At 57.3% G+C, this 22,085-nt stretch overlaps 3 protein-coding genes and 1 long non-coding RNA gene across 12 annotated transcripts; 3 read left to right on the top strand and 1 right to left on the bottom strand.

Annotated features, from left to right (window-relative positions):
- Positions 1-5,511: 5,511 nt before the first annotated feature.
- On the bottom strand, positions 5,512-10,097 carry PORCN (porcupine O-acyltransferase). 4 transcript variants are annotated; one of them, XM_027841157.1, is made up of 15 exons: positions 9,895-10,092; positions 8,934-9,102; positions 8,451-8,643; positions 8,281-8,324; positions 7,927-8,108; positions 7,699-7,829; positions 7,534-7,551; positions 7,407-7,421; positions 7,195-7,320; positions 6,990-7,090; positions 6,667-6,743; positions 6,517-6,580; positions 6,279-6,364; positions 5,993-6,103; positions 5,512-5,856 (listed from the first exon to the last, which is right to left on the bottom strand). In XM_027841157.1, exons 2-15 carry the CDS (start codon positions 9,067-9,069, stop codon positions 5,755-5,757), a joined length of 1,386 nt encoding a protein of 461 aa, XP_027696958.1. In that variant the 5' UTR covers positions 9,070-9,102; positions 9,895-10,092; the 3' UTR covers positions 5,512-5,754. The 4 variants fall into 4 exon arrangements, with proteins under 4 accessions (XP_027696958.1, XP_027696959.1, XP_027696960.1 ...); XM_027841158.1 differs by lacking the exon at positions 7,534-7,551; XM_027841159.1 differs by lacking the exons at positions 7,407-7,421; positions 7,534-7,551 and having other exon boundaries at positions 9,895-10,091.
- LOC114027212 lies at positions 6,310-7,545 on the top strand. The gene is made up of 3 exons (XR_003567234.1): positions 6,310-6,402; positions 6,673-6,752; positions 7,399-7,545. It is a non-coding gene; the product is annotated as an uncharacterized LOC114027212 (long non-coding RNA).
- On the top strand, positions 9,093-14,697 carry EBP (EBP cholestenol delta-isomerase). Of its 3 annotated transcripts, none has more exons than XM_027841163.1 (5): positions 9,093-9,229; positions 12,780-13,133; positions 13,445-13,481; positions 13,940-14,070; positions 14,202-14,697. In XM_027841163.1, exons 2-5 carry the CDS (start codon positions 12,818-12,820, stop codon positions 14,438-14,440), a joined length of 723 nt encoding a protein of 240 aa, XP_027696964.1. In that variant the 5' UTR covers positions 9,093-9,229; positions 12,780-12,817; the 3' UTR covers positions 14,441-14,697. The 3 variants fall into 3 exon arrangements, with proteins under 3 accessions (XP_027696964.1, XP_027696962.1, XP_027696963.1); XM_027841161.1 differs by lacking the exon at positions 9,093-9,229 and adding an exon at positions 12,291-12,399; XM_027841162.1 differs by lacking the exon at positions 9,093-9,229 and adding an exon at positions 12,339-12,450.
- Positions 14,698-15,084: 387 nt separating this feature from the next.
- Positions 15,085-21,755, top strand: TBC1D25 (TBC1 domain family member 25). 4 transcript variants are annotated; one of them, XM_027841225.1, is made up of 6 exons: positions 15,085-15,532; positions 16,726-16,835; positions 18,002-18,156; positions 18,382-18,545; positions 18,987-19,175; positions 19,514-21,755. In XM_027841225.1, exons 1-6 carry the CDS (start codon positions 15,449-15,451, stop codon positions 20,996-20,998), a joined length of 2,187 nt encoding a protein of 728 aa, XP_027697026.1. In that variant the 5' UTR covers positions 15,085-15,448; the 3' UTR covers positions 20,999-21,755. The 4 variants fall into 4 exon arrangements, with proteins under 4 accessions (XP_027697026.1, XP_027697023.1, XP_027697025.1 ...); XM_027841222.1 differs by having other exon boundaries at positions 15,315-15,532; positions 18,421-18,545; XM_027841224.1 differs by lacking the exon at positions 15,085-15,532 and adding an exon at positions 15,693-15,955.
- The last annotated feature ends 330 nt before the right edge of the window (positions 21,756-22,085 follow it).

Raw genomic sequence — 22,085 nt, 5'->3', positions numbered from 1 at the left:
GAGCAAGGAATAGTTTATCTGTTAGATCCATGGAGAAGGAAAAAATTGTTGACTAAACAAGAGGTAGAAAGCATTATGAGATGTAAAATGGTTAATTTTGATTACATCAAATTAAAAAGTTTCTGCAAAAACAAAACCAATGCAACCAAGATTAGATGGAAAACAGAAAGCTAGGAAACAATTTTATAGCAAGTGTCTCTGATAAAGGCTTCATTTCTCAAATATATAGAGAACTGAGTCAAATTTATAAGAATACAAGTCATTCCCCAACTGATAAATGGTCAAAGGATATGAACAGGCAGTTTGCAGATGATGAAATCAAAGCTATGAAATCATATGAAAAAAACATGCTCCAAATCACTATTGATTAGAGAAATGCAAATTAAAACAATTCTGAGGTGCCACCTCATACCTACCAGATTGGCTAATATGTTAGAAAAGAAAAATGATAAATGTTGGAGAGGATGTGGGAAAATTGGAATTGTTGGCAGAGTTGTGAACTGATGTAACCATTCTGGAGAGCAATTTGGAACTATGCCTAAAAGGCAATCAAACTGTGCATACCCTTTGAATCAGCAATACCACTACCATGTCACTATCCCAAAGAGATCATAAAAAAAGGGGTAAGGACAAAAATATTTATAGCAGCTCTTTTTGTGGTGGCCGAGAATTGGAAATCTAGGGGATGCCCATCAACTGCGGAATGGCTGAACAGGTTGTGGTATGTGATTGTGATGGAATACCATTACACTGTAAGTAATGATGAGCAAAATAATTTCAGAAAAACCTGGGAAAACTTACAGGAACTGATTCAAAGTGAAGTGAGCAGAACCAGTACATTGTACAGAGTAACAGCAATATCGTAAGATGATCAACTGTGAATGACTTAGCTATTCTCATCGATACAGTGATCCGAGACAATTCCAAAAGATTCATGATGAAAAATGCTGTCTGCCTCAAGAGAAAGAACTGATGGGAGTCCGAATGCAGATCAAAGAATACTGTTTTCACTTTAGTTTTTTTAGTTTTTTTTTTTCCTTTTGGTCTGTTTCTTTCATAAAATGACTAATATGGAAAGGTTTTACATGATTGCTCATATATAACCTATATCAAATTGTTTACCATTTTAGGAAGGGGAGAGGAGAGAGGGAGAAAATTTGAAACAAAAAAAAATTCTAAATGAATGTTTAAAATTTTCTTTACATGTAATTGGAAAAAACGTTTTTAAAAAAGAAGACATCCAATCAATATAGTCAAAATGCTCTAAATCACTAACAATTAGAGAAAGGCAAATTAAAAACAACTTTGAGGTCCCACCTCACACCCATCTTTTGGCTGAGATGTTAGAAAGGGAAAATTATAAACGCTGAAAGGACTGTGGGAAAAGAGGCACTCTAATGTACCATAGGTAGAGCTGTGAACTAGTCCAGCCGTTCTGGGAGGCAATTTGGACCTATGCCTAAAAAGGTTATTAAGCTGTGCATAGCCTTTGAGCCAGCAGTATAACTGCTACGCTACTACCCAATGCAACTATCCCAGAGATCAAAACGAGGAAAAGGACCCCCCCCCCCCATTTGTACAAAATATTTATAGCAGCTCTTTGCGTAGCGGCAGAGAATTGGGATCTGAAGGGTGCCCAACAACTGGGGAATGGTTGAACAAATGATGGCGTACGATCGTGCTGGAAGAAATGATGAAGGGGGTGGTGTCTAAGAAACCTGGGAAGACTTGTATGAACTGATGCAGAGGGAAGTGAGCAGAATCACAAGGACAGCTTGGACGCTACCAGTGACGGTGCAAGGATATTTAACTGTGAAAGACTTGGGAATTCTCATCACTACTGTGACCAACCACAATTTCAAAGGACTCGTGATGATCGCAAAGGCCTGCGACCCACTTCCAGACAGTGATGGGCTCTGAGAGTGACTGATGCAATTTTTTGGGACGTGGCTAATTTGTTTTATTTGACTATTAATGTTTGTGCCTGGCGACGTATTTTTCTTGTTTTCTCAATGGTTGGAGGAGGGGGAGAAGAAATTCGAAACTGAAAATAAAATGAAAAAAAAAAAAAAAAAGGAATCCCGGAAGGATTCAAAGGGGGCAGGGTGAGTCAATAGACCCATTTCCCGACGAAAGAACAGAAGTGGCCAAAAAGCCAGTCGGTGGGGGGGAGGGGCCTTCCCTCTCCCCCCCCCCCGCCCAGAGCCCTGTGACGTCACGCCGGGCCGCGGCCCAATCGGGCGTCGGGCCCGCAGTCTGGCGGTGCTCGCGGCCCCTGCCGGTCCTCTCGTCCCGCTCTCGCCGCAAGGCTGGAGTGGGCCTTCCCGACTCTCCGGCTCCACAGCTCTATGCCCTGGCCCTCGAAGCCGGTGGGCTCCCGGAGGGAGCGAGGCTCGACCCAAGGCCAGGGCTGCGGCCGGGGTGGACAGCGTGTGCGCACACGCCCAGATCGTCTGCAGGGAGGTGGCCGCCACGTGCTCCCAGGCCGAGGCCTTCTGGACCAGGCTTTACGCGCCAGGGTTAAGGCAGAGGCCGAGGCGCATGCCCGCCGCCTCTCAGAGGGCTCGGCCTGTAGGTCAGGGGGCGGCCGCGGCACCGCCCACCGACCCGCCGAGCCAATCCAAGCCTCCCTCCCAGACCTGTCTTCCTTCGCCCCTCCCCCACCAGCCGGGACGCGACGTCACCGCCCCGCCCCCGCGGGGACAGCCGCGCCCATTTGAGGAACTGGCCAGAGGGATAAATAGGGGAGTGGGTCTTTCCGGCCGGTACCGCGTGTAGGGAGAGAAGGCACCGGGCGTGTTCCTGGGTGGCTTAGCCCGAGCTCAGGGTACTGAGCAGCTGCGCTCGCGGGAAGGGAAAATGGGAAGGACTACAAGCCCCAGAGGGTAGTGCGCGTGCGCCTGCGTAGTAGATTGTACGCCGACGAGTTGAGACTTGGGCGCCTGCGCTCAATTCTCCCCCCCACCCCCACCGCGCCTCCTAATGTCGGGGGGTGGGGGTGGGGGTGGGGGTGGGGGTGGGCTTCGGGGCCACGATGTTCGCGGGTCGCTTGTCCCAGGACCTGTGGCCTCCGCGGGTCGGATGGGAGCGTCCATCGATGCATCTGTGTAGCCATCCCTGGGGCTGGAGGATGTCAGGGAGGAGGGAGGGCTTTCCTGGCAGCTTTTAAGATTCTGGACTGGGGGGGGGGGGCACCGAGGAAGTGTTCACCACCCCACCCCCACCCCCACCCCCGAGACCCCCAGAGCTGGCTGACGGCGTTGAGCTGGGCTGTGGATCTCTTCACTGCCCCCAGGAGCCTGAGCCAGAAACTAGGGTAAGGCTGCATCTAGCTGCCTTCACGTCTGCTCTTGCCTGCCTCATGGTACTCGGGTTGTGCCCTTGGAGACATGCGTCCAAGCCCTAGGGATCGTGGAAAGCCCTTACGGCCCTGCCAGCAGCTTCGCCTCTGGGCCAGGCTGTTTCAAGGCCACCGTTCCAGGTAGACATTACAAGTACCTGGAAGGCGTGAGTCCTCTCCTCTGTCGTGGACCCCATCCATCCCTACCAGGTGGCCACTGCCCAGGAAATCATTTACCACTTTAAGGGGCGATCAGCTGGCCTTGTTCTGTGGGATGGGGCCCCTGCCGGTGGGTAGCGCCAGGGCCTAGCTTGGGGTTAGGAGCTCGGTGGCGAGTCAGTTCAGCCCAGCCCAGCAAATGCTTTGGTCTTCTCTTGTAACTCTCGGTCCTGTGTCACTGCTTTTGGTGGCCCTCAGTCCCTGACTGTCTTCACCTGCCTCTTTCCCCATAGTCACTGGGCTACACGTCACAGATGAGCACACCCGGACTCCACTCCTTTCGACTGTGTCTCATCACCCTCCTTGGTCCCAATGTCCTTGAAAAGCCCCCTGGCCTGCCCCTGAACATCTCCCACAGCTCCTCTGGGTCTTCCCACCTGCCTGAAGCCCAAGCTTCCAGGAATTAAGGATGACCCAAGCCCATCACTGTCTCCTCATTCTGAAGCCTGGAGGGAGCTTTGTTGCAAAGGTAAGGACTAGAGGAAATGTTCTGGTGGGGGAGTCACCTCTTCCCCCCTCCCCTCAGGGCCAAGCCTTGACTCTGCTTTATTTCCAGCTTCAGCTCCTTATCCCTAAAGTCATCTGTGCCAAGCCCAGGAGCAGCCACAATTCTAGCACTGGTGAGTGGGGCTACACAGTACAGACCTTGGCTTGTGACTAGCTGGGGGAAGGGAGGCAGCCTTTTGACTCGCCTACCTCCAGTGCAATTGTCCCCCTTGCCAGTTGGCTTCTTCCTTCAAGAGGCTGATTTTCCCACGTCTATACTCTGCTTCTTCCCCTTTTCCCTCTGTGGCCAGCACAACCTCTCCCTCCAGGGTCCATCCAAGTTTCCTCTCCTTGCAGTTCGACTCTTGACCCTTCCTTGACCTTGACTCTGACTCTGCCCCTTCCTCAGAGGCAGACGTATTCTAGCCCCAGAGCCCATAATCTCTTGGGGGCAGGAAGGAATGTGGAACCGCATCAAATCCAGCCCCTGACCTCTGTAGCTTACTGAGGAGGGCAGGGACACTTGAGCCAACTTTCCAGCAGAGTGTAGTCAGAGCTATTAGAATGCAGACCAAGGGACAGCTCTGGAGGAACAGCCAGAAACTGGCTTGTGTCAGCAGGGCCCAACTTGATCCTCTGGAGCTTTGGGAGCTGAGGAGGAACTGGGTTGGGCCTGGGACTTGGAAAAGTGAATTTGGCAGAAAGGCCATGGAGGAAGCTCTGAGCACAGCCATCGGAACACTCGGAAGGTGAGGGCTGGGGGCAGTGGCAGCAGCAGGATGTAACGAATGCGCTGTGGGATCTGGGGAAATCTCCGCTCTTTGCCTACCTGTGGCCCTTCTCTAGGCACCGTCCTCAGGTTGGCTGTCCCATCTCGACCCCAGAGCCCGTCGTTTGAGTCTGCTGGGGTCTCGCTTCCCTTTCTAGGCCATCGCTCCCCCACTCTCCACAGCCAGCCTTCCCTCCCCCCCCCCCAGGGGCATGTGTGGTCTGCGAGGGCCACGCGCCCTTGCTGTCTGCGTCCCAGCGTGCCGAGCCCCCCACCAGGTCACAGCTGGAGGAAGCAAGGAGCTCTCTCTGTTGGTCCCTGGTTTACTTTGACAGCCTCTGTGGTCTAACTCAGCCCTTCTTGCCACCCAAGACCCGTGCATCATCCAGGTCTCTCTGATGGCCCCTTTGTTCCTTCTGGGTCAGCCTGCAGGAGGCCCTGAGTGCTGCTACAGGCCACCCGTCTGCTTGTCTTGGCGAGAGGCCTGCATCCTCTAAGAAGACTGGAGACCTGGCTTGTACATCTAGGAGCCCTCACAGGCAAGAGCAGGAGCAAAGCCCTGGGCTCCCCCTCCCCCGGCCAATAAAAGGCCTTCTGAATCCCCTAGCCCTCGTGTCTCCTGCCTCTTGATGGGTGGGAGGGCTCGGAGCGAGCAGCTCAGAATTAGGGAAACAGCTCACACACACAGCTCGGCCACTTGTGCCTCACCTAGTTTTATCTGACAATAACAAACCATTTATAAAAAGGGGAACTTTCTAGCAGAATGTGGGGGTGGAAGACATGGTGTCAGGGTCCTGCCCTCCAAGGACCCCTCCCCCCCAAATCCCCAGAGCCCCTTTGGGGGAGGGGGGCCACCGTGGCCAGGACTCCACCGAATGCCCAGGGCAGGTGCTTTGGACCCACCAGGGGGAAGAAAGAGAAGGGGGGTGGGGGAGGGCCCTCAGCTGATGAGGCGGTAGAAGATCCAGCAGCTGAAGGTGAGCCAGTGACTGGCCCAGCCGAGCTCAGACCACTTGCGGATGGTGTGGGACATGCCGTAACCCTGGGGAGGGGATGAGGATGGCAGTGGTGAAGGGGCCTGGGGGCAGGGCCACCCAAAGAATGGCCAAGCAACTCCCCATCCCTCAGACCTTGCCAGACCCTCCACCGGTTTGGGGGCAACGTCGTCCAAACCCTACCTGTTCCTCAGTGGCATCATCCGTGTCTACGTCAAAGAGGGAGCCCAGATAGGCCAAATGAAAGACAGCCAGGGCTCTGAAGAACAAGTTCAGCACCTGCACGCCCAAACCCTGGGGAGGACATGGGGAAGGCGGGGGTGAGGTAGCCCGGAAAGGGGTGGGCGTGACTGTGTCCAGGCTTTAGGAGGAAAGGAGGAGGGGGCAGAAGCAGAGAGGTCAGGGAGGGAAATGAGGTTCACCTTGGTCTAGGCTGGTTCTGGGGGAAGGGAAGGGCAAGTCATCTCACCGTGCGGTGTTGGTGTGCACAGTCGGGGGGGCAGCGCTTAGAGAGGACACAAGCGTTGAAGATGGTAGCCAGCCGCTTCCGGAGCACTGAGGACCAGGAGAGGAGAATTGGCAGTTCTTTGAAGGTCAAAGTTCCAAAGGGAGGCTTTCGGGGCCTGGGGAAGGAGATGAGGCATGCAGGAAAGGGGAGGGAAAGACAAGGCTCTCTAGAAGATGAGGGGAGGAAAGAGGCATCTTACCATGTTCCACATACGTGATGAAGGCAAGGGTGAGCAGCACGGCCCCCAAATGGAAACTGAAGCCCTGGGGGGTGGAGAGAAGGCGAGGCCATGGGGCAGAGGTGGGGCAAGAAGGGACAGCCCCGAACCTCCACCTCGCCCGCTCCTTACATGCAGGAGGGCACTGGCAGCGTAGGTCACGAGGAGGGCTGAGAGCTTGCCGAGGCGAAGGGAATTCTTGAAAACATCTGGAGAAGGTCAGGGAACAAGCCTCACTCTTCCCAGTTTGCCTTGGTTTGTCGGGGGCAGGGCAGGGCCTCAGCCACTTTCCCCTCCCCCCCCCCCCCCCTCCAACCCTGGGACGGATCAAGGTCTCTCATGCCATCTGGGAAGGAAATGGGATGGAGAGAGAGAAGTGCCCAGCTCCCTCCCTCCCCAGGGCCGGATCCCTGGCCCGGCCTCGCCTCCCGCAGCGGGACAGGGATGGGTCTCACAGGAATTGAGCCAGTGTGACATGGGCAGGTTCCAGCTGGTGACGACCTCAACCATGGACCTGGGGAGCTCCACGTTCAGGGGCCTCGACACAGTAAGGTCCCTGCAGGGGGTGAGTGGTTGGGAGGAGGAAGGGCTACGCCAGCTGCCGCCCCCACAGAGCCCAGCCTCGGGAAGGGGATCAGAGGAGCGAGGGCGATCCCCTACCACCGCAAGTGGTCCTTCTCCTCTGTGAAGCCCGCCCCAGCCAGCGTTGTTGTGCCTTCTGACAGGAAACCCACAAAGTAGTTACTGAAGTGGAATGAGATGGCGCTCTCGTAGGCGCGCAGCCACCTGGGGTGGGAGAAGAGCGGGGTGTCGTAGTGCCCCCCTCACTAGCCACCCAGATGTTAACTTGCTTCTCCTTCACAGAGACTCACCTGGCCACAGCGCCCCTGAGGGATGAAGTACAAAGAAGGGAAAAGAGAAGAGAGATGCGTCAGCAAGAACACGGAGGACAGAAGGAGGGGCTGACAGGCCTGAGTGGGCAAGTTGGATACCACTTACCTCACCTGGCGTTTCTTGCTGCAGATATGGAGGCATGGGGAGGGGAGAGGAGAAAAAGTCAGGGGTGCTCGGAATGGGAGGCAGACCGGAGTGTAGGTTAGAAGCCGGAAGAAAGGGTGATGCTGGGGGTGGGCCACAGGCCCCATAGGCTGCCCCATAGCTCACCTGCGCAGCAGCCGGTCCCCATAGAGCGGGATGAAGTAAGGAAAGAGGTAAGGGCCCACACAGGTGGAGACTACCAGGCACAGGAGGGCCCGGGCCAGGCTCCCTGCCACCTTCCCCAGCCACGTGAAGCTCTGCAGGACACGGGGGAGGCGGGGAGATGGCTGTCAGGGGCTGCCCTGGCCGGCCTCCTCCCACCCTGTCACCAGCCCACAGCCCCTGCCCTGTCACCAGTGGTCGGCCCTCGACAGCGTGGAGATAACTGCGGAAGTGGAGCCAGGGCCCGAAGACGATGGTGCCCACGAAGTAGAGGTAGCCCATGAACTCCACGGGGGAGGGGACCGCACCCAGCTCACCCCGATCCAGGTCAAAACCCAGGGACACAGCTTTCATGGCGACGATCATCTGGGCCCCTGCAGGTGAGCGAGCAGGCGGACGACGGCAGGCGCGTGCACCCAAGGGGTTGGGGGGGGGGGGGCAGCCAACCAACCAGGGGCCAAGGAAGGTACCGAGGGATGGGAGGGCAAAGTTCAGGAGAGGGAAGGGCTCAGGATTTGGGGTTTCTGCCCTGGGTAGGGTACTTACCCCTCATCTTGTGCCAGGTCACAGTATCCACCATGTGCATCTCCCTGCGAGGGGGGGCCGCATTGGGCCTTACGGTCCATTATTTGTTTCTCTTTCCCAGCTCCCTTTGCCCGCCCCAGCCAAGTGCCCCATCTCCTCTATCTTCCCTCTCCCGCAGCCTGGGGCCCTACCCCATCAGAAGATAGATGAGGATGGTGACGGAGAGGAAGACGCCACGGTGAGATGAGTGTCGGCACAGGAAGAGGACCAGGTAACACAGGAGGCTGAGCAGCACCACCCACACCATGTGCCGTTGGAAGAAGTGGTACAGGCTGAAGAAGCCGCCAGCCACTGTGCTAGCGTGTTTCACAGCTGGGGGTAACCCTGCAGAGTGACAGGGAGGAACCCCCCCCACCCCAGCTAAGGAGCCAGCCTCCGGGAAGTGCCCTCCACCCTGCCCTGTACCCTGAAGAGCCTCCTCAAGGAAGCCTGGTTCCCTTCCAGAAAGCTCTCCCCCAGTAGCTAGCCTCCAGAAAGTACCCCCCCCCCAAACCCCAAGGAGCCAGCCTCTCGAAAGTCTGGGGCCCCCCCCAGGACCCAGCCTCCAGGAAGCCCCCTGCCCCTCTGCCCTCCTCTCCTCCCAGAGGGATCAAGGACCAGCGCAGCCCACTCACCAAGTCTCCAAAGGAGGCGGCAGGTCAGGCAGACAGCCAGCAGAAGCCACAGCTGGTCCAGGCCCTGCTGGGCAGTGGGGACCACGCAGCCCTGCACCAACTGCTGGAAGAAATCCTGCCGGCTGAAGGTAGCCATGGCGACGATGAGCCCGGGGACAGGGCCAAAGAGCTGGTCAAGGATGGGAGAGTGTGGGAAATGGGATCCCAGCACAAGTTGTCATGAGGCTGGGGCCACCCCCTCCTCCCTGCACATCAGGCTGGGCATGTGACTGGGACTGTGGCCGCACTCTTCATATGTGAGTTCAGGGGATGGGCCTGCTGCTGTATCCCCGTGAATTCGTGTGTGTGTGTGTAATGAGCTGGCATACTGGTGTGATGTGTGAGGGGTTGCCACATGCTGCTGTGTGTAATTGTGAGGCTGGCCTGTTGGCCAGCGTAAGGGGTGTGTGTGTCTGTGTATCTGATGGGCTGGGCGAGCAGCGTATCCCTGTGTGTGATAAGCTGGCCTACTGACCAATATAGTCGTGTGTGAGTGTGTGAGTGTGTGTGTGTGTGAGTGTGTGTGTGTGTGTGTGTGATGGGCTGACCTGCTAGTGCATCCCCTTGTGTCTGTGTGTGTGACGGTCTGGTTTGCAGGTGTACGTGTGTGTCTGTGACTGTGTGTGTTATGGGTTGGCCTTCCGGTGGATCCCCCTGGGGGTTTCATGAGCTGCCCTGCCGGTGGATCCCCGTGTGTGTGGGGGGGGGGAGCGTTAAGGGGCCGCACGTGTCCCTCTCTTTGCCATCGTTCCCCCTCCCCGCTTTGGTCCGAGTGGAGGGGGTTGGAGGGGGATGATGGAGGAGATGGGAGAAGATGGGGGGGATGCTGACCAGGGACCTCCTCTCTTTCCCTTCTTTCCCCTTTCTTCTCCATCTATGGCCCAGAGAATGGGGAAGGGATTTTCCTCCACCTCCCCCTTACCTGGCCGCCTCGTCCTCTGTTGGCCACCGAGGCGGCTTCCCTTCCAGCCACCTTCTCCACCGGCCCCAATCACGTAGGGTTGACGGCGGCCCCTTTAACGCAGCGGGGAGGTCGGCTCTGAGCCAGGGAGTTCGGAGCCAATGAAGACGCGTAGATCGTTTGCGCAACCAATGGGACTGCGGTGAAGTAGGGGGAGCAGAAGGAGCCGAGGCAGCCGAGTGAGCGGGGGGGGGGGGGGGGGTGAAAATGAAAGAGGTGACCAATGAGATTGAGTCGAACGTTCGGTAGACCAATGGGAGCCCGTCGAAGCTGGGAAAAGGTACATTACCGGGGCTGGCGGGGCTGGCGGGGCTGGCGGGGCTGGAGGAGCTGGAGGAGGTGAGTGGAGAGGAAGGCTGCTGCCAATGGACACGCGCAGAATATTCGCGTGACCAATGGGAGTGTGGCGCGGGCGGAGGAGGAGGAGGAGGAAGAGAGAGGAGGAGGGGAAAAGAGAAGAGGATCAAAAAGGAGAAAAAAAGAGGAAGGGGAGAATAAGAGAAAAGAGGGACCAAAGATTGCGAAGGGAAAGAGGAGGAGGAAAAGAAGGGGAACCGATCTCCGATTAGATTGTAAACTACATGAGGGCAGGGACTATCTTTTGCTTTTATGTCCCCAGGTATAGTGCCTGGTACATAGAAGTTGCTTAATGAAGGTCGGTTAACTGATAAAGAAGAGGAGGGGAGGGAGGAGGTGTAAAGAAAAAAGGGAGAGGAGGGATCAAAGAAGAGGAAAGGAAGAAGGAAAAAAGGAGCAGGGGGAACCCGAGGGGAGGAGGAAAAAGGGAACGGGGGGGGAGGGGAGGAAGGGGACCCGGGGGGAGGAGGGAACAGAGAGCAGCTGCTTCACTGCGCTGTTTGAGATTTCTCCGTCCGATTTTGGATAGGCTGGACAGCCAGTGTAAATTGCGAGGCTGGCGGTGCAGGGTGTCAGAGAATTCGGGGTCCCGCTCGGCCTCAGTCCTGCCTTGCTGTTGGCGGTTCTTTAGAGCTGCCCAGATTCTATAACCTTTTTTTTTTTTTTTTTTTTTTTTAACTTTCTGATGGGGCAATCAGGGTTAAGTGACTTAACCAGGGTCACACAGCTAGTAAGTGTCAAGTATCTTAAGCCGGCTTTGCAGATTCTATATCCTTAAAGACTTTATCTCCTACTATATTAAAAGCCACCAGCATTTTTGTCGAGTCTACTCTGTGGGCGCCCGGCGGCGGAGACAAAAGAGTGAAGGGAAATAGTCCCAGCCTGGCCTCCGAGAGATTGCATTCTAAAGGGGAGACATATTCACTGCTGAATTTCATACGAGAATTTGAGGAAGGAGGGAGAGGGCGCTAACAGTAAAGTCAGGAAAGCTGGCCCTCGCGTCGTGGGCAGCACCTGAGCAGAACCTAAAAAGAAATTCTAGGAGGCGGAGGCGGAGTATCTTCCAGACCTGGGGAACACAAGCCGGTGCAAAGTTCCAGAGGTGGGAAATGGAGGATCATGTGTGAAGACGGTGCTGGTAGATGAGATTATCATGGGAATACCTTTGCCCTATAAGTGTGACAGGGACCCCCCCCCAGCACCTCCGGCCTCCTCAGTGCTCTTCATCAGTGACCTCTTAGTTGGTTACGCGAACATTTTGAAAAGAGTTTTCTTCGCGGGACTCTTCCTTTGCAGCTCAGATGGCCCTGCCTCTCCCTGAGTTTCCTTGTCTCAATTGAGGGTCAGGGTTAGACTGTTGCACCTTCCGGGTTTGACCTTCGGTGTTCTAAAAGGAGGCAGGAATAAGCCTGTCTCGAGCGAGAGAAAAAGGTTAGGGACCTCCTGGGGGTCCGGGAAACGAGAAAGGATCCCCCGAGACAGAGGAGAGCAGTCAAGGGGAGCGGCATGGGGCGGGGGGGGTGGAGCTTCTAGCGCTCTCGGCTCCTATTGGTCCCCTGAAGCCAGGGGGCGGGGACTGACGTTCCCAGAGCCGAGATGGCGGCCCCGGCGGGTTTGGGGGGGGGGGGGGGACGACGGTGTGTGCATGCGTGGATTTTGTATGTTCCTGGGCGTGTGTGGTGCGACAGAGGTGCGTGGGCAGGGGCCGCGCAGTGGGCACTCATTGGCACGCTCCAGGCAGGAAGAGGCTCGGGGACGTTCCGCGGCTTCCAATTGGCCACGCGACAACGCCATATCGGCTTAGGGCGGTCCTCCAGCCAGGAGCCTGGGGGGGGCAGGGAGTCCAGGCTCGCGCGCTCAACGCCCATTGACCGCCTTAGGCCGGAGGGGCGGGCCTTGCGGAGCTCCCATGGCGGTGATTGGCCGACTCCTCGGCGGAGGCGGGCCACGGCGGAGACACCTCCCGTAACCTGCGTGGAGGGGTGAAGGGATGGAGGAGGGGAGGGCTGGGCCCGACCGAGCAGTTGTTGGTGAAGGTTTCGGTTAGTCGGGACTGCCCCAGCGATACCGCGCCGCGTCGGGCTGCAGTGGGATCCTCCGGGGAGTCTTGTGAGTCCTTGGCCTTGATCTGACCTCGGGCTCACGCTTCGGGGGGAGGAGGTGCGCGCCCCAACTCTCGCTTCTGTCTCTGCAGAAGCCAGAATGCCTCCCCGTCTCCTCCGTGCATGCGCCGGGCTTCCCTTGACTTTCCGCGCCCGCCTCCAGGAAGCCCTCCTGTCGGGGTGATCTCACCCTGGGAGCCCCGAATGAGCAGGCCCACTGGCACCTGGCTCCTTCGTTTCCCCTTAATGCCTTTGTGACTTCTCCGGGTACCCTCGGCTGGCTGCGTCCCCCAGCGCCCCCAGATCCTCGAGGGCAGGGGCAGCTCCCCTCTTGGCGCCTCTCAGGCCTTCCGCGGCCTTCACCCCATTTTCTGTTTCTCATTCTAGGATCCTGGCCAGAGAGCTTTCCTTCCCCGTCCCTCGCCATGAACTCTCGTCATGTGGCACACCCTTACTGGCCCCGAAACCTCCAGCTCAGTGGTTATGTACCCAACGATAGACCAGTGTGGCAGATCCTCACAGTCTTCTTTTCTGGCTCGGGGGCGCTCCTGGCGGTTACCTGGCTGTTATCTGGCCAGAGGAGGCGAGAGAGGGGAACCCTGGTGCCAGCTCTGGACCCCTGGCGTCGCCTGGCAGTCTGCTGGTTTGCCATGTGTGCCTTTGTGCACACGGTGATCGAAGGCTGGTTCAGCGTCTACAATCAGGACATTGTTCGGGACCAGGCCTTCTTGTCGCAGTTGTGTGAGTTTTTGGGAAGGGGAGGCCAGGGTTCTCACCTCAGCTTGCTGAGTGTTGCTGTGCCGGACACCCGTGCCTTTGGGAGTTCTTGGGGCTGCCCTCTTCCCTGGAGGGAGGACAGACCAGTACTGGGTGCTAATCCTCTCCACACAAGTTCTTACCCAGTAGAAGGGCACTGAAGTCAGTTCAGCTGGACTGAGTGCAAGATTTGCCTAGCCTAGCCCTTTGGCTCTGGCCCTCAGGAGCCACTCAGTCCCCCCTGGGATGCCCTCCCAAGCCTGGACTGCTGCTTTATGGCTTGTGTTCTCTTGCAGGGAAGGAGTACTCCAAGGGTGACAGCCGCTACGTTCTGTAAGTAACCCTGAGTGCTGCTCCCCACCCCGGTACTTTTTGGGTTTTTTTTTTTTTGCATTTTGGTAAGGCGATTAGGGTTAAGGGACTTGCCCAGCCCAGGGTCACACAGCTAGTAAGTAATTAAGTGTCTGAGGTTGGATTTGAACTGAGGTCCTCCTGACTCCAGGGCCAGAGCTCTATTCACTGGGCCACCTAGCTGCCCCAAAATAAGTTCAATTTTTTTTTTTTTTGATGAGACATACTTGCCCATAGTCACATAGCTAGTGAGTGTTATGTGTCTTAATGCCAGATTTGAACTCAGGAGCTCCTGACTCCAGGGCTAGTGCCCTATCTACCATGCTACCTAGCTGCCCCTCTCCTAGTACTTCTTTGGAATGTCTTAGCTCTTCTCTGGATGGAAGTGTGTGGAAGTGGTGGGAACTTTCCTAATGTCATGTATTGTACTTCTGGGACAGAGCAGACAACTTCATTGTGTGCATGGAAACAGTGACAGCCTGGGTGTGGGGCCCACTCAGCTTGTGGGCTGTGGGTGCCTTTCTGAGACAGAGGCCAGAGCGCTTCCTTCTCCAGCTTGTTATTTCCTTGGGTGAGTGGGCCTTTTGGGGGAGGTGGGGGAGGCAGGGAGACTTTGAAGGCTGGATTTCTGTTGGAGACCCCAGGAAGATCCTGGTGCTCCTTCCTGTATATTGACTAATCTCTGGGGGGCTTTGCTCTCAGGCCAGCTGTATGGTGACGTCCTTTATTTCCTCACTGAGTATCGAGATGGCTTCCAGCATGGGGAGCTCGGGCATCCACTCTACTTTTGGTTGTACTTCGTCTTCCTGAATGCCTTGTGGATTATTGTGCCTTCTGCCCTCCTCCTGGATGCCTGGCGACAACTGGTGCTCGTCCAGTCGTTGGCAGATGCTGCTGCCGGCCCCCAAGCCCAAAGAAGGCAGCACGAGCATCTCCAGTGAAGATCTGCACTGGTGGGGGGGGGGGGGGGGGGGGCTGGAAGGGTCCCCTGGAAGCACTTTCTCACATTGAGCCATCCCTCCCTCCTGGCACTGTTGGATTTTTGTAGCACTGTGTTGTTCAGGTAGCTTCTTCCTCATTTGCCCAATTTGTGGGGCAGTTCAGGGACCTGGTCTCTCTCTACTCCCCCTCCATCCCACCCCCGAGGATCTGCCCATGACAGTTTTAATAAAGGCTGCTGAAGGAGGCCCCAAATGCCCAGCGAGTGAATGAGTGGGGTGTTTCGGTGCTGCTGAATCAGGGACGAGACACCCACCCCCCTGGCCCTTCCGGCAGGTCCTGGGGGTAGGCAGTCATGGCTGGCACAAGAATGGGTGTTCAGGAAAGACACGGTAGTGGAGGGCTAGCGCGGGCCAGAGAAGCACGACTGGCAGAGGCCCCGGGAACTCGGGCCATTCGATTTCACAGGGAGGCAGCACGGCGAACCGTGCCAAGTCACTAGGCCGAGGCCCCGCCGCGCTCTGTGCCCTGCTGCGTGGCAGAGGGAGGGAACCGGTGCACGCGCCGGGCCCGGCCGGCCTCCCCCCCCCCCGCGCGCGCGCGCGCGCCTGCGCATTGGGCTCAGCCTGGCGTCGGCTGGCCCGAGGTCCCCTGGCCCAGACCAGCTTCAGGAGAGAGGAAGGGGATACGCTGGCACTGTGGGGCAGCAGGACGAGGTGCAGCTGTGCTCGCTCGCCTGCCGGGCCGCACAAGGCGGGGCAAAAGCGACTGAAATCTCGAAGGGGTGGGACAAGGCCGGCTCGTCCCGGCCACGAGGGAGTGCGCAGGCGCGCGGCGCCTCTGAGCAACACTCAGAGGGTGGGGGTTGGGGAGCGGAACTCTCCGAGAGCCCCCGGTGGGCATGTGCGCCTGCGCACTTGGAACGTAACAGTCACCCTGGGAGGTGCCGGTGCCGGTGCCGGTGCCGGTGCCGGTGCGAGGCAGCTGGGCCCCGGGTCAGAGCAGACGGGATGGCGGCCTCCCCGGGGAGCGGAGGAGCGGCGGGAGCGGCCGAAGACGAGGAGCAGCGGGAAGTGGTCCGGGTCCGAGTCAAGGTGAGGCCGCGAGCCCTCCTGACCCGAGGCGGGGGTGGGGGGGGGGGGTGGCCCTGGATGGAGACTGGACGGGAACCGACGGGGGAGGGGGTGCGCTCGTGTGACCCCCACCCCCCCCCGACCGACTCCGGGGGCCGGCGGCGGCGGGCAGGGACCCCGGGGGCCCCCCCCCCCCAACTCTACAGAGGAGGAAACTGAGGAAGCAGGGGGAGGGGCGAAGGGCCTCCCTGTTGCACACGGGAGCCTGAGCTTTTTCCGCTGAGACCTCTAAGTTTCAAAACAGGGGTCCTGGAGTGACGAAAACTCCCGAGAGCAGCCGCCGCCTCCCCCCAGCTGACCTCGGGCCTTGCCCTCTTTGGGCCCGTCCCAGGGCCTCCGTGGGGTCAGGCAGGGAATCTGGGAAGCACCAAGCCGACTGACCAGGTACTGAGTCTGGCCCTCGGTGGAGCTTTGTGTTCTCACCAAATAGGTGCTTGAGGCGCGTGGCAGCATCAGAGGGAGGTCAAGTCAGAGCTAGACTTGAAGTGGGGGTGGGGTGTTTGGAATTTGGCCTTAGCGATCCTCGGGGACTTTTCGGCTGGCATAGTGTGGGTTAGCTCAAGGCCAGGCACTTAATCCACCTGGGGGATGGAAGTGTGACAGCAGAAAAGCCCTCTCAGTGCTGTGAGGAGGCCAGCTTTTGCATCTCGTTGCTGGGGGAATGCCCTGTCTAGCCAACTCCCCAGCTCTCCAGCTCCAGCCCCAGGTCCAAACTGGGGGTGGGGCGAAGGAAAGTTCTAAACAGCTTCTAGAAACCGGGGCCAAGGGGAGACCACTTGGAGTTGGCTACTTCCCACCAGACCTGGTTGGATTCAGATCAGTCCCCTGGCATTGCGGCCAATTTGGGCCTTGAACCAGTTCTTATATTTAGACAGTCGAGGAGCCCCAGTCTTCCTGCATGGCAGCAAGCCTAAAAAGGAGGTGAGTGTGTTCCATGGGCCCAGTGAACCCCTGACTGTTTAGGTCCTGCCTCTTGGGAGCTTCCAAGGTAGGAGGCCTGGTTGTTGAGGCAATGTTGGTGACAGCGGACCCAACCTAAGGAAGTCTGGGATCCCGGAAGGAGTGAAGTCTCTTGGGATTCGTCCTTCTCAACTTGGTTTTCACTCTTGAGGAGCCAGGCCAGCTTGCCCACTAGGATGTCCTGTCTCTCTCAGAAGTTCGAAGGCTTTCTGCAGCCTGACTTCCGGACATTCGCTGTGGATCCCCAGATCACCTCCCTAGATGTGCTACACCACATCTTGATGCGGACCTTCGACCTGAGTGGGTGAGTAGGCAAGCGCGTGAGCAGTTCAGGGCAGGGCAGCCTGGGTCACGCCAGGCCGGCTTGGCCCCGGTTTCCCTGGCCGCCTGAAGCTCTTCTCGGCTGTGAGAAATGCTGTTTGGTGCTGGGCGACAGTGCACGCTCTCAAGTAGCTTCCGTTCTACTGGGAGGAGGGAGAGGCTGTGGGAAAACAGGCCCCTGAGAACCTGGGATGGAGCTAGCAACAGGGTCAGCACTTGTGCCTCAGTGATACAGACCGCCGCCAGCCTTACATTCCAGAAAAATTTCGTTTCCAAAAAGGAGGAGGCAAATGATCCCTGTCAGTCACTGCTAGGCACTATGCAGTGGTTTGTCACTGAAAAGCATCCCAGTCCCCTGCTCTCTCCAAGCAAGGGCAGCTCAGACATTTTGAAGCAGCTCTTGCCTCTAAACCCAAGAAACCCAGTATGTGTTTAAGCAGACAAAAATTAAGTCAAGTTAGCAAGCACTTATTAAGCGCTTACACAGTGCCAGGCACTGTGCTGTGTGACCTGGGGAACACGAAGACGTGTAGAAAGAAAGATAGTCCCTGACGTCAAGGGGCTTCCATTCTAATGACACCAAAGTCGTGCTGAAAAATGGAGGGAGGGCGGGGGGGTTGGGGAGGGAGTGTCGGGCAGAAGGCGCCCAAGCGAGGACGTGAAAGAGAAAAGCCTGAGATGCAGGAGAGGAGCCTGGAGGCGATGAAACAGAGATTCTGGAAGGACGCAGCTGGTCACAGGGAGTCCAGGGCACGTGAGGCTTCTGGGGAACACGCCACAGACAAAAGTCCAGGGAGGAGTCAGAAACAAGGGCATCCCCAGAGCCTGCTGCCTTTTGCTCAGTTGCCTTGCTGAGCTGTCTCTTCCTACGTGGCGCCCCCTTTACCTAGCTCTGGCCCCAGATTTCCTTCCCACATCCCTGTTCCATTTTCTTCTGCTGGTCCTTCACCACCGCTTAGGGGGCGAGGAGCCCCCCTTCCAGCCTGGGTTAAATCGAGCTTAGCTGGGTACTCACGATGACTGCTGCTCTGCCCAGGGCACCTCAGAAGCTGTAGGACCCACAGCCTCCAGTCAGTTGCCAGTGGCACGGGCTAGCCAAGGCGAAGACAGAACCCGGCCCGAGGTCTTCCTGAACTTCTGTCTTCCCAGGAAGAAGCACTTTGGTATCAGTTACCTGGGCCGAGAGAAATTGGGTCCTGAGGCCTACATCCCACTGACCTCGGAGGGAGATCTGAGTGCCGCATTCAACAGTGCCTCCCAGCCCTACCTACAGCTTCGAGTGGACGTCAGGCCTTTGGAAGATAGTGCGTATGGAGCCCCCACTGAGCCCTCTCCTTCCCTCCATCGAGTTCATGTGTTAGTGCAGATTACGCCGGATCCTTCAGAAAGAGAATTTTGCAGGCTGGTTAACGGGGCTACTGGCAGGAACTAGGCCCAGGAGTGGCGAGGTCTGGGGCTGGGCCACTGTGGGGGAGGGGGGTCAGGGGCACGAGAGCCTGAGGGGCCTCCTCTGTCTCATTTTTGGCCAGTATCCTTCCGCCATCATACAGACAACGTGCCTCATTTAGGTCCCCTCTTGGAAGATTGGGACATCATTAGTCCCAAGGACGTCATTGGCACCGACCTGCTGCCTGTAGAGAAGCGTTCCCTGACGGCTGTGGCTCTGCCTTTCACACAGTCCATCATCTCTCAGGTGTGTAAACACTGCCTTCAGCTCGGAAAGCCCTGGGGTGTCCTCGCAGGTGCCTTACTTGCCCCATTCACGTACCACGCTGCACATTTTGGAGCAGCTGAAAGAACATGGAACTTGGAGTTAGGAGGTCCGAGTTCTGATCTCACTCGCTTTATGCGTGGAACTTTTATTTTTGCTTTTGAGTCTCAGTTTCCTCATCCACAAAATGGGGATACACGTAATTGTTTTACCTGCCTACCTTGTAAGGAGAGCCTTTGTTAACTTCGAGACACTTAGAGAAATGGGAGTCCTTGTTATCGAACTGAACTCAAATATGCCCTCATTTCTCTCCAGTCCCCTGGTGCATCTCTCTCTGTGGGGAGGTAGGGGTGGGCACAGTTCGGAGAACAGGTTGGTCATGGTGAGCTCTGTCCCCCACCCCCACTTCTGTGTGTTTTCCAGGTGGGTCGGACCCTCTCCAAGGTCCAGCAGGTCCTGAGCTGGTCCTACAGGGAAGATGTCAGACGTTTTAAGCCCCCACTCAGTGATGCTGAGTTTCACACCTACCTGAATCGGGAGGGCCAGCTGTGCCGGCCTGAAGAGCTGCGGCTGCGGATTTACCACGGAGGAGTGGAGCCTTCCCTCCGCAAGGCAAGCGACAGGGTGCCCTTCCTCTCTGAGGGCACAGGCTGATTGCACTGTCTGTCCTTTTCCTTAGACCTTTCCATCTTGGCCCCACGTTACCCCCAGTTTTCAGCCCGAAGCCTTCTGCTCAGCCAGTCAGGGAGGGAACAGGGGAGGGCCTCTCCCGCCTCTGGCTTCTGCATCACCAGGCTCACGGGCATGGGACTGCATGTGCGTGTGCGTGGGGGCACACGGGATCGGGCTAGCGGTGTGTTAGCACAGCTTCATTTGGCCTGAGTCCAGAGAAGCTCCTCTGCTCATCGGGTCTATCACTGAGTCCTATTGCCACTTGTTCTTGGCTCCAGGTGGTATGGCGATACCTGCTGAATGTGTACCCTGATGGGCTGACGGGCCAAGAGCGTATGGATTACATGAAACGGAAGACACTGGAATACAACCAGCTGAAGAGTGAGTGGCACCAGCGCGCCAGTGCTGAGGACTTGGAGTTCATCCGGAGCAGCGTTCTCAAGGACGTGCTGCGTACAGACCGGGCTCACCCCTACTATGCCGGTCCCGAGGACAACCCCCACCTCATTGCTCTGCACGATTTGCTCACCACGTACGCGGTCACTCACCCCCAGATTTCTTACTGCCAGGGCATGAGTGACATTGCCTCTCCCATCCTGGCCGTCATGGATAACGAAGGCCATGCTTTTATCTGCTTCTGTGGTATCATGAAGCGTCTGGAGGCCAACTTCCGCGTAGATGGAGAGGCCATGTCCATCAAGTTCTCCCACCTGAAGCTCCTGCTGCAGCATTCAGACCCAGAATTCTATAGCTACCTCCTCTCCACTGGGGCTGACGACCTCTTCTTTTGCTACCGTTGGCTGTTGCTTGAGCTCAAGCGGGAGTTTGCCTTTGAAGATGCTTTGAGGATGCTGGAGGTAACTTGGAGCTCCTTGCCCCCAGACCCACCTGAAAAAGAGGTAGAGCTTGTGGGCTTTCCTGCCCCGGCCAGAGATGGCGAGCAGCCCGTCCGCCAGAGGCACATGCTGAGGCCCACATACTATGGCTTGGACAAGGCTGGAGACAAGGTGCTGCACGCAAGGGGAGAGAAGAAGGAAGAAAGCCTGGGAACGGAGGAGAGTGAGGAGGTGGGCCTTCGGAAGAGGCCCTTGGCCAGACAGGCCAGTGTTGGGGAACATGAGCCTTACAGGGCCCAGGCTGGGGAGGACATGCAGTGGGGCATCCCCCACCAGCTACTGGAGCAGCTGCCAGTGGAGGAGGGCGACGGGACGGCCGACGTCCTCGTTCCACTGGCGCTGCCTCTTCATATGACCAAGTCCTTCTCGGCTCCTTCCCTGAGGCCTTTGATGGTGCCGCCTTCCCCTTCGGCAGCCCGATCCCCTTTGTCCACAGAGCCCAACCGGGCAGAGGAGAGTAACGGCGCCCGGACCCCTTCTGACAAGGGTGGCTCTCTGGGGAAAAGCCTGTCCTCGCCCTGCTCATCTTCGCTTCTGCCGCCACCGCCACCAGCTGGGGCAGCTGTGAGCCTCCCGCCGCCCCAGGAGTTTGGCCGGGGAAACCCGTTCATGCTGTTCTTGTGCTTAGCTCTCCTGCTTGAGCACCGGGACCACATCATGAAGCGGAGTATGGACTACAATGAGCTGGCCATGCACTTTGACCGCCTGGTGCGCAGGCATCACCTTGGGAAGGCCCTGCACCGGGCTAAGACACTGTTCGCTGACTACTTGCAGTCTGAGATGTGGGACTCCGAGGAAGGCGACGAGGCTGCAGCGGACTCTCCCCCTCCTGCCGCCGCCGCCGCCGCCATGGCCGCAACCTCCTAACCCCAGGAGTCTCCCCTTCTCCCTTCCCCCTTCCCCCTCTCCATCCTATCTGTGCCAGCTGCTCCCAAGAAAGGGTGGAACAAACCGCCAGCTACCTCCCTCTGCCTCTGCCTCTGCCTCTGCCTCTGGCTCTGCGTTCCCCTTCTCTGCCTGCCTCCCACGGAACGTGGCATGGTTAGCCCTTGGTCTACGGGCCAGCGGTTCTCGAGGCCTCCACACAGAGAGCCCAGTTTCCTTCTGTTGGTCACTCTGAGTTGAGAGGCCTTTCCCATTGCTTCTGAATGCAGCCTCTAGGTCCCCTCTTTGTTTTGAGGGGCATTTGGTTCAGGGTATTTCAAAGCCGTTCTTTTAAGCCAGCAGACACTCTTGGGTAGTGGCTTTCCTGAGCCCTGTATCTCTGTTTACATTCTTACCCGAATGTAAACTGTTTACATTCTCACTTTTATTGAGTGAAACAGGGTTGGCTTGCCCACATCACAGTGATGGGAGATTTGGGCAGAATGGCTCCTGGGGGCTGGATACGTGACGTCCAAGGGAAGCAGGAATGAGGGGTGCCACCCTTCAGCTCCCAAGCTCAGAGGCCTGTATCTGATGGGGAAGCCTTGAGGTGGGTTCTCAGGGTGCTGCCCCCCCCCCCCCAGATGCAATTACTATGGCTGCTTGTCCCATCCACTGGGGAGGTGAGGGAGCTACCGCCAGGCATTCCCAGGAATCAGCTGCTTTATTGTGTGAACAATAAACACCTGCCAACTTCCAAGGCCTGACTTCCTGTTCCTTTTTTAAACAAAGGTTCAAAGTGCCTCCTTGGGAGGGCGAGGGGCGTCATTCCTGCATGGGAACAAGTCCTCCGCCTTGTTTTCTTGGAGTTGGGGGCCAGCGCCTGGTTTTCTTCCATCACCACTTTTCAGCTTTGTCTGTAAAGCGGGAAAGTCTACTTCCGTGTATGAGGCAGGAGAGCTGGGGGCGGGGCGGGGTGCATGTGTTTGCTGGTCACGGACGCTTAATTCTGGATCCCTGGAGGCAGACATTACACTTCATTGGCAGATGGGGTTCCGAGAGAGAGAGAGAGAGAGAGAGATACAGAATG

Source organism: Vombatus ursinus, unplaced genomic scaffold (assembly GCF_900497805.2).
Source record: "Vombatus ursinus unplaced genomic scaffold, bare-nosed wombat genome assembly UNPS02014853.1, whole genome shotgun sequence".
Classification (NCBI taxonomy): domain Eukaryota; kingdom Metazoa; phylum Chordata; class Mammalia; order Diprotodontia; family Vombatidae; genus Vombatus; species Vombatus ursinus.
This window is presented reverse-complemented; position numbering and strand designations above follow the sequence as displayed.